Consider the following 10,574-nt stretch of genomic DNA (forward strand, 5'->3'; position numbering starts at 1 on the left):
TGGCCTGCGTTAGGAATAGACATGCATCATATTTAGTTGTGTTTGCTTGTATTACTTCTCTGTGATTGTGCTATTTGACTTGTTTGTATGTTGGTTTGAATCCCTTACTTGCGCTGTTAGTTCACGGATGTATTGAGATGAGATGTTGTGGTTGAAAAATGATTATGTAGCTGAGAGATGGTTAGTATGGCTAATTTTGTGATTAAAATCTGTTTTGAGTTTAGAAATTTAAAGAAAAGTAATTACTTATCTAAAGTAGAAATAAAAGTATTTTCAAAGGTTTAACAAAATAGTTTTACTAAGTAAGTTAATTATTTGCAATTTATTTCATTACTCTTACGGCATTTCCATTCCCTACTAAGAACGTGTGGTTGTTCTCACCCCAAAATCTTCCACCCTTTTAGTGACACAGGTTCGAAGATTCAGTTTAAAGCCGCGGGCGAATATTAGCCTTATTTGAGTTAAATTTATGTGTTGAGTTGCTTTCATAGAATTCCCTCGCCCTTATTATTTAAGATTTTGTTTTATATGGAGGGATAGGAGTTGTAGCTGAGTTTTATTTGAATTATGTTGTATGATATTTATTATTATTAATAACTATGTGATTAGTATTGCTTAAGGATCTTTGATATATGATTTTAATTAATAAAAGCAAACTTTTCAGGCATTTTCTTAAAAATTGAAACGCGATATCGAACTAAAGGCTTAATATTAAATAGTAAACAAGGAAAGTAGATTAGTAATACCTTATCTTTAGTACGATCATGACGTGCTAAAAGTTTGGGTGTTACAGTAAATATATATAAGGGTAATCTATCAAAATATTTTGAATAATCTTAATCCATATGTCTAATTAAATATAAATAATAAGTAACTTGAATTATTGGATGGAATTTAGTTTTTAATTATAGTTTAATTTTGATTTAGAATTTAATTTTGATACATTGTTAATATAAAAATATTGACCAATTTTGTAATCAAAAGAATCAAAGACTAACTTTTTTTTTTAATTTTCTTTGCTAAATTAAAAAATAACGATCGATTTTAGCGACTAACTTCATTCTGATCGAAAAAAATTGTATCGGTTGTCATTAGTGACTATTTTTGTTGGTCGCTAAAATCGGTCGCTGAATAAAACTTAACGGCCAATTTAGCGACTAACTTTTTTTTGTCCTAAAAATTTTATATCGATCGCTAAATCAGTCGCTATTAGCAACCAATTTTTTTTGTAAAATTTTGTTACAGTGACACAATTATTTAATCACATATGTTATTTTAAATGACCACCATAGATGACTAGATGTAATTCATAAATTCATTATAAAACACAATTATTTTTACTAACGTAAAATCATGTGATTAAATACACATATAAAATTATTTTACACTTTTAATAGATTAAAATTAAAGTAATTTATTTAATGCTTCATAAAATCTACAAAATAAAAACGGCAATAAAGAAGAGCAGTAACATTGCTCTTTTATTTGTAATAAGCAGCATCTTCATTAGGGTTGTGATTTTATAGGAATGGCTTGGAGAGGTTGAGCCTTATGCAAAGTAATTCCAAATTTCTCAGACATATCCAAATCTTTTGGTTTTTCTCCATTTGCTAGCTTCCAATCATAGCCATTTAGAAGAGAAGCCAACACAATGTGTGCACTTCTATAAGCCAATGGTAATCCAGGGCATATTCTTCTTCCAGAACCAAAGGGAATAAATTCAAAATCATGTCCATGAATATCAATTTTACTATCCAAGAATCTTTCAGGCATGAATTCATTAGGGTTTTCCCAAATACTTGGATCTTTTCCCATGGCCCATATATTAACCAAAACTTGTGCATTTTTAGGTATCATGAAACCACTCATCTCAACGTCTTCGTGGGCCTTGTGTGATACTAATAATGGGCCCGGTGGATGCAATCGTAAAGTTTCTTTAATCACTGCTGTTAGAAAAGGAAGCTTTGATATATGTAATTCTTCAACATTTTGTTCACCATTGCCAAGAACACAATGAAGCTCTTTTCTAAGTTTTTCAAGTTTTTCTGGATTACGTAATAACTCTGTCATTGCCCATTCTATGGTGATTGATGTTGAGTCTACTCCAGCAACAAATAATGTCTGATATGACAAGTTTTCCAAAATACGAATTATTAAAAGATGAAAGGACAATATTCAGATACATATTAATAATGCGCATAGAATACAAAAAAAAAAAAGTATATGACAATTATGTTTTATATATATTTATATAAACATTTTTAAAGAGTGAGATCTATAATACATATAGTTCACTTTGACTCCTTTTCTCTATATTTTTTTTACACTTTACCTCTTTATCTAAGTAAGCACCAATATGAAATAGTATACATTGTAGATTTATTCACAACTTGAGAGGAAATTTAATGTTTATTATTAACTTTATTGCATCCCATTACAAATTTTCAGTATTATTATTATTATTATTATTATTATTATTATTATTATTATTATTATTATTATGTGTCGCATTATTATTAGACGTGTTAATGAACTGGTTTTTTTAAATTTCTTAACAAACTAGAGTAAAACTGATTTTTTTTATAACAATAACAATAAAGTGAATAGCCAATGAGTAATAGTTCAAATGGCATAGTCTCCCCATACTCAATTAAGAGGTTGCGGGTTCGAGTCTCCTATCTTTGGTAAAAAAAAAAAAAAAACAATAAAGTGAATAAACCCAATTGTTATCAGATCCGGTTGAATCGATTAATTTACATAACCCACTAGATCATGGTTTTTTTTTAAAAACAAAAATCAATAATATATTTGTCTTTTTATCAAAAAATTTAAACATGATTCGATTTAGATTTATATAAATTGGTCGGATCAAATCGTGTCTAATAATTATAGTGCGGACAATTAAGTTTATTATTGTTGCTATAATAAACCGGTTTAATAAAGATGTCCAATAATATCATGACACATGTAAACGTCTTAAAAAAAAGACATTTTAAGTGTCTTTATCGAAGTGGTCTCCTTATTATTATTATGGGATAAGTATTGTTTTGGTTCCTAACGTTGAAGGTCAGAATCGAAACCGTCCCTGATGTAATTTTTGATTTAGAATCGTTCTTAATGTTTCATTTCATTTTAAAATCGTGCTTTCTAATAAATTTTTTTTCTAAATGACAAAAACACCCTTTTTCCCACCATTTCATTCTTCTTGTTCTTCTTCTTCCAGAAGAACAAATTCTTCTTCCATTAACAAAACTCAAAATTTCAAATTTTTAAATATAGTTAACAAAATCCAATTACAATAATTAAAAATACCCAAATTCATCTTCAATTACAAAAATAAAAAATTTATAAATTTAATTACCAAGAAATCAAATACAAGAACAAGACCAAAAATTATGGAGAAACAAGAAATTCAAAAACAAAAAAAGCAATAGCAATCCAAAAATCAGAACAAGAACAAAACCAACAATAAAAATTAGGAAATTAGGGATTATGATGAACAAATTCATTATTCAAATCCAGATTCAACAAATACTAATAATCAGATTCAATAACACCAACAACTAAAACATTATTCAAATATAGAAATAACAACATCAAATTCAACAACCAAATCAACACACAATAACGATAAAATCAGAAAATAACAAATCAAAATCAGATTAAAAGTAAAAGCAGAAGCAGACCCAGAAGATGCAGAAACAGAAAGCAGAAGACAAAACAGAAGATGCAGAAGCAGACCCAGAAGAAGCAGAAGACGAAGCAGAAACAGAGGTCGAAGCAAAAGCAGAAGCTCTCTTCCTGGCTCGCGACGGCGACAGCAACTCCAAGCTTCGCCAGTGCCGTCCCCCTTCCCCTTCCCCCTCTCCCTTTCCCCTTTTTCTCTCCCCCCTCCCCCGCGCGTCCTTGTCCCTTTCCCTTTCTTCCCTCCCCCTTCCCCCGCGCGTCCTTATCCCTTTCCCTTTCTTCCCTCCCCCTCGTGTCTTTTTAAAAAGAACGATTTATAAAAAGGGTAGTTTCGTCATTTATAAAAAGATTTTATTAGAAAGGACGATTTTAAAATGAAATGTAACATTAAGAACTATTTTAAATAAAAAATTATATCAGGGACGATTTTGATTCTAACCCTCAACGTTAAATACCAAAACAATACTTATCCCTATTATTATTAAGTACGCTTTTGGGAGGTTAATGTTTGCGCAACAAATTGCTTATTATGACATGGTAGTAGTATTATGTGCAGATTTAGCCCAAGACATTCTTTAATTTGTCATGTCAGTATTAATTATCCTTCAATATTATGTTTATGAAGAAGTTTTATGTCATATGTTACAAAATATAAGCACAATAGTACTTGTGCCTAGCTATATAAAAAAATGGAAAAGTCTAGGGGCTAGCAACTTTGTTAAATTATGACCAGCATATAACCAGTAAAGAAAAGTGAGCTATTGGATAAAATCTCACACCAATCTCACACCATTAAAACCATCATTGATGGCTATTTAATAGCTACAAATCACAAAAATTGCTGGCCACCTAGCATTCCTCTAAAAAAATACATAACTTGAACCTTAAGAAAAACGTGTGTATTTTTTATAAAAGAAACGTGTCATATAAAATATTATCCAATCTTAAAGAAAATAAATATAATTTATTCTAAAATTATTCATTCTGTAAGAATTAACCAATATATAAAAGAAAATAACTTTAATACATTATTATCGATGTATATAAAAGAATTTTATACAGATAATCAATTGCATTGCCATATCACCAAAAATAATTAATTTTTAAATTTACTATTCAAAATCAATTAAATTACCGCCGATATCAAAATTAAACTCTATATAAATATACTAATAAGAAAAAAAAAATTCATGATTTCAAATGTTAAATATAGAATTATCAACTATATTAGATATACACAAAAAACTAGTTACATATATATATATATATTAAAAAACAAAACATATATACTAACAATAATTTAAACAACGATGGATTGGATAAGATACTCACCAAGAAGAGATGCACAACATGGAGACGAGTCACTTGAGAATTCTCTTCCAGCATAACTTCTAAAACAGAATCTAACACATCTTTGCCTCTTTTATTGGTAGTCTCAATTTCAAGAGCCCTTAACTTCAATCTTTCTTCTATAAGACCATCAAGGAAGGCAATCAACTTTTTAGCATGCTTGGTCATCCTTGCACGTGCACCTTGTGGATCAAGTAATCTAAGGAATGGGAAAAAATCCACCACATTAGGCTTTCCTGTTTCTTCCCCACCGCCCCAAATTATATCCTTGAATTCTTGAGACTTAGAAGAGTCGTAATGACCCAAATCTATTGAAAAGAAAGCGTTAGATATAAAATTAAGTACAGTTATAAAACAAGTCTCACTGAAATTTAAGACTTCGCCTTTTTCACTTTTGTTTTTCACAAAATCCATTAGTTCTCGCAGTTTCTTTTGTCGAAGAACTTGCGTGGAATCAAGTTGTTTTGGAGAGAACACTTTTGTAGCACAAACTCTCCTAAGGATCCTCCATTGAGTCGAAGGTTGTAACCATCCCATTGAATACATGTGGTGATCAAGTACTTTAACGGTATCCGGAATTGTTCTATAAGAAAAAATTTGGTCATATTTTTGTAGGATTTGTTTGGCTAACATAGGAGATGAGATAACTATGGTGGTTATGGTACCAAGCTTAAGTGTCATTATGGGTCCATATGTTTGAGAAAGCTTAGCAAGTGATTGGTGAGGTTGGGTACCAAGTTCTAAGATGTTTCCTATGATTGGTAAAGGTTTAGGTCCGGGTGGGAATTTGGTTGATTTAGGTGTTCTTATGGCTAATTTGGATTTGAGAATTTGATGGATAATAATGCTTATGAACACAAAAGAAACTATAGGAAGTAGTGCTAAATACTCCATGATCATCATTGGTTCTCATATGTGTATGTGGCTAGTTTCTATGGAACTTATATATACATATAGCCCTAATACTAGTTGAGAGTGTTATATGCAAGGGTAGTGTGATTGTTTTAATTTTTTTAAACCGTACCATTAATTTTACATTTTAATCATCTATATCATTACAGACGTTTTATAATGATATTTCTGAGAAGTTATTATTTTTTCAACTTCTATAAATAATAATAAATAAAAAAAAATAATAACCTTTTATTTTTTTCACTGTATTAATATTCTTGTTTTAAAGGACATTTTTTTCACATATATATGATTTGAAATTCGGATTACCTAAATATGCGAAAATTATAACATATTTTCAGCATTTTAGTTAAATTGAATGGTACAAAAGAATAAACCATGAAATTTAGTTAAATAACGCAAAAGGTATTTTTAATAAAAAATATAAAAATTTTAGTTGAAAAATATAAAAAAATTATTCGAATAAGACACAAGCTATTTTATTTTTTTGTCTTTATTAGTACGAAAATTTCGTGTTTATCGTCAATAAACTTTTATATTTTTTTCTGTTGTTCGTCTTCAAAAAGTTCCATTTATATGTAAAACGTTTTTTTATTTATGATTATAAAATTTTTTACTTTTTCCTCAATAATTTTTTGTATTTTCTTTCTATGTTTCTATTTCAAAAAATTGTGTTTACTTAAAAAAAATTAGTATTTATCATCATAAAATTTCTCTATTTATCCTCAATAAACTTGTGTTTTCTTGTTTTGTTTCTCTTAAAAATATTGTGTGTTCACCATAAAGATTGTTATAAAATTTTTGTATTTTTCTCTATACCTTCAAAAAGTTTCTATATTTATCATCAATAAATTTTTGTGTTTTCTTCCTTTTCTCTCTTCAAAAATTTATGCTTTTTTAAAAAAATTGTGTTTTTCTCAATAATTAAGTTCTTGTGTTTTTTTCTCATATTTTATTTAAAAAGTTGAGTTTATTACCTTTAAAATATTTATGTGATTATTATAATAATTTATGTATATTATCATAACTATGGTTTTTTTATAGCCTTTAAATTTTTTATATATACTAATAATATATTAAAATTAAATTTTTATTGCATCTATTATTAATGCATCTGATTTGTTATAGAGATTAATAAGATATGCTATATCAACAAAAATATATTCATAAATAAAATATTTGAAATCTTTAATAAGCGATATCTTTTAGTTTGACAGGCCAATTCGTTACAGATCGAAATTCTATTTAAGGGTTTGTTGTTGGTCAATGATGAATTACTATATGTTCAGACGAAATTCAAATCCTCGATTCTTATTTAAACAGACTAATGAACTAATCACTAGATCAACCCAATTTAGTTTTTAATTAGCTAGATTGTTTGTCAAAAAGGACAATGATGTTTTGATTCAATTTCGTGTCTTATATACACACAAAGATACATATAATATAGTATGATACTAATTATGCTTACCATATTCACAAGTCATTTTAGGCAACTTTGATTACAAAATGTTCCAATAACCCCACCTTAGCTTAAAGTGATTGGTTCTTAGAATATAAAGTGAAAGAAATTGGATTGGGAAAACAACTCAATGAGTGCATGTTAGTATATTGTTAGATGTCTAATCAATTCATGGAACCAAATCTCTTTATGAGATCTCTCTGTCTCTATTATTAACTCTTCCACATTTGAATAAAGTCTCTCAAAAAAGAAAACCACAAAGTTCCAATCCATACCTTCTTCCTTTAGGAGTCACATCAAAGTACTCGAAAGAAAGATGACAACTATAATTCTCTTCTCTTTCTTTCTTTCTTCTTCTCTTCCAACTATATCCACCCCACATCATAAAACCATGTAATGAGTGGTCTTCAAAATTATCTATCTCTATTACATATTTTACTCTCTCTTTTTTCCCCATTAAGTTACACATTTTATTTTCAAAAATGGCACTTCAACCTTGAATGGACGAGTGTTTAGTCCCACTTAAATTTAAATGATTTATAATCGAAATTCAAATTCAAAGAGTTTGCAGCTTAAATGTAATTAAATAGTTTCTAATTTTTATTATTATAGAAATAAAAAACTAAAAATAAGACACATATTATTAATAAACACTTCTGTTTTTCGTTTACATTTAATGTCTATTCTTTTTAGTAAAAAAATTTAAGCAAATTCGATACTAATTTAAGATTTAGTTTTAGGGTTTGGCATTAATGTAAATATACAATCATCCTGTAACTAAGATTATAGAGAATTTGGTTGATTTAGGTGTTCCCATGGCTAATTTGGATTTGAGAATGTGATGAATAATAATGCTAATGAACACAAAAGAAACTATAAGAAGTAGTGCTAGATACTCCATGATTATCGTCATTGGTTCTCATATGTGCATGTGGCTAATCTCTATGGAACTTATATATATATATATATATATATATATATATATATATATATATATATATAGCCCTGTTAAGAGTTTTTTTTTTTTTTTTTTTTTTTTGGAAAAAAAAAGTTCAACACAATAAGGTGGTGGAGCATCAACGTCTCAACAGAAAAGTACTAAACAGATAAAATAAACTAATTCCTAATCATTTTCGACAAAAATCATCAACAACCAAAAAGATCAAATATATTAACAGTTGTATGCAAGGTAAGGTTAGTGTGATTCTTTTAGTTTTTATTTTAGACCGTACCAGTAATTTTACACTTTAATCTTCTATATATAATTGCAGAAGTTTTATAATGATATTTCTGAGAAGTTATTATATTTTCAACTTCTACAAATAATAATAAATAAATAATAACTTTTACTTTTTTACTATACTAATCGTCTTGTTTTAAAGGATCATTTTTCACATATGTGAAAACTATAACAAGTTTTCAGCATTTTGGTTAAAATTGAATGGTACAAAAGTATAAAACATGAATTTTAGTTAAATATCACAAAAGTATATTTGATAACACAAATTTTTTTGGATTGTACATATTTTTAACTAAATGACACAAAATAATAATATAAATTTTAGTAAAAAAAATATAAAAAATTTAGTTGAAAAATATAAAAAAAATTGGTTGAATGAGACATAAATTATTTTGTATTTTTATCTTTATTAGCACAAAATTTATATGTTTATCATCAGTAAATTTTTATATTTTCTTCTTTTGTTTTTCTTCAAAAAGTTCTGTTTATCTTTAGAATATTTGTATTTATCGTTATAAAAATTTTTATTTTTTCTCGATAATTTTTTGTATTTTTTCTATGTTTCTATTTCAAAAATTGTGTTTACTTAAAAAAAATAGTGTTTATCATTCCAAATTTTTTGTATGTATCCTCAATTAACTTTTGTATTTTCTTCTCTTATTTCTCTTAAAAAAATTATGTGTTTACCGTAAATATCTATGTAAAATTTTTGTATTTTCCTCAATACCTTCAAAAAGTTTTTATCATCAATAAATTTTTTTGTTTTCTTCCTTTTTCTCTCTCCAAAAAGTTGTGCTTTGTTTAAAAATTATTTTGTTTTTCTCAGTAAGTTTCTATCTTTTTTTTATCATATTTTTTCAAAAAAATGTGTTTACCTTCAAATTATTTACATGTTTATCATAACACAATTTATGTATATTATCAATAAATTTCTGTATTTTTTCTTTGTTTTCTTTTCAAAAAGTTTGTGTTTACCTTCAAACAATTATTTATGCGTTTGTCGTCATAAAATTTTTGTATTCTTCTTCAACAAATTTTTGTATTTTCTTTCTTTGTTTTTCTCCTAAAAAATTTATATATTATCATGGTAAATATTTGCTTTTGTGCAAAGAATTTCTATGGTTTTTTATGCATTTTTTTTAAATTTTTTTCTCTTCTACTTCAGCATAAGATTTTAAAAAATACACAAAAAAATAATCAAATAAATAAATAAAGAAGTTGTATAAGAAGAAAGAGAAAATATAGAAGAATGAAAGAGAAGTAGAAAAATAAGAGAAAAAAAACAGAAGGAAGAAAAAAGAATAAGAGAGAGAAAATAAGTTGAAAGTTGAGTACCTAAATATAAGATAAATAAAAAAATATATATATTTAAAAAATATTTAATTAGATTTAATTATAAAATTAATTTGATCATCCGTCATATGTTTTTTCGATTAAGCATTAATAAATAAAAAAAATCCTTTAAAGTGATAATATTAGTAAAGTGGTAAAATGATGTTTTAATTACTTTTGAATTTGTAATATTTAGGGGTGTGCATGGGTCGAGTGAAACCAGGTTTGATGTGACACAGACCCGACCCGAAATATATACCGGGCCTATTTGTTAGACCCGAATCCGACCCTAGACCCGATGAAACTTATACACTTTTGGGCCACGATTATACCGGGTGAAAATCGGGCCATTAACATTATATTACCTTGACACCTTCTTGTAAGTTAGCATGTAAAAATATCCAAATTTTCAAGACTCCAACTATTATTTGACATGGTAAAATTCACTTAGAAAAATATAATAAGAACCAACTCTTCTCTAAAATTAAAGCATCACCATAATCAATACTAATATTGCCTAATAATACCAAATATTTAAATCAATACAAATAACACAAGATTATGCATTAGTCTAAAGTCTTATGCATTTTA

At 27.2% G+C, this 10,574-nt stretch overlaps 1 protein-coding gene across 2 annotated transcripts; it reads right to left on the bottom strand.

The window, feature by feature from the left end:
* Positions 1-1,314: 1,314 nt before the first annotated feature.
* On the bottom strand, positions 1,315-6,035 carry LOC112728337 (geraniol 8-hydroxylase). Of its 2 annotated transcripts, XM_072209763.1 has the most exons (3): positions 5,403-5,541; positions 5,020-5,236; positions 1,315-2,121 (listed from the first exon to the last, which is right to left on the bottom strand). In XM_072209763.1, the coding sequence occupies exons 2-3, from the start codon at positions 5,203-5,205 to the stop codon at positions 1,507-1,509; spliced, it is 801 nt and encodes a 266-aa protein (XP_072065864.1). In that variant the 5' UTR covers positions 5,206-5,236; positions 5,403-5,541; the 3' UTR covers positions 1,315-1,506. The 2 variants fall into 2 exon arrangements, with proteins under 2 accessions (XP_072065864.1, XP_025634208.1); XM_025778423.3 differs by having other exon boundaries at positions 5,020-6,035.
* Between the last annotated feature and the right edge of the window lie 4,539 nt (positions 6,036-10,574).

The sequence above is a fragment of the Arachis hypogaea genome, chromosome 12, assembly GCF_003086295.3.
Source record: "Arachis hypogaea cultivar Tifrunner chromosome 12, arahy.Tifrunner.gnm2.J5K5, whole genome shotgun sequence".
NCBI classification, from domain to species: Eukaryota; Viridiplantae; Streptophyta; class Magnoliopsida; order Fabales; family Fabaceae; genus Arachis; species Arachis hypogaea.

Excerpts from the sequence above, each read along its gene's own strand:
- LOC112728337 (XM_025778423.3), bottom strand. The coding sequence starts at position 5,940 with ATGATGATCATGGAGTATTTAGCACTACTTCCTATAGTTTCTTTTGTG. Across the intron at positions 2,122-5,019 it reads ATGTTGTGCATCTCTTCTTG|ACATTATTTGTTGCTGGAGT; the intron begins GTGAGTATCTTA and ends TTGTCATATCAG.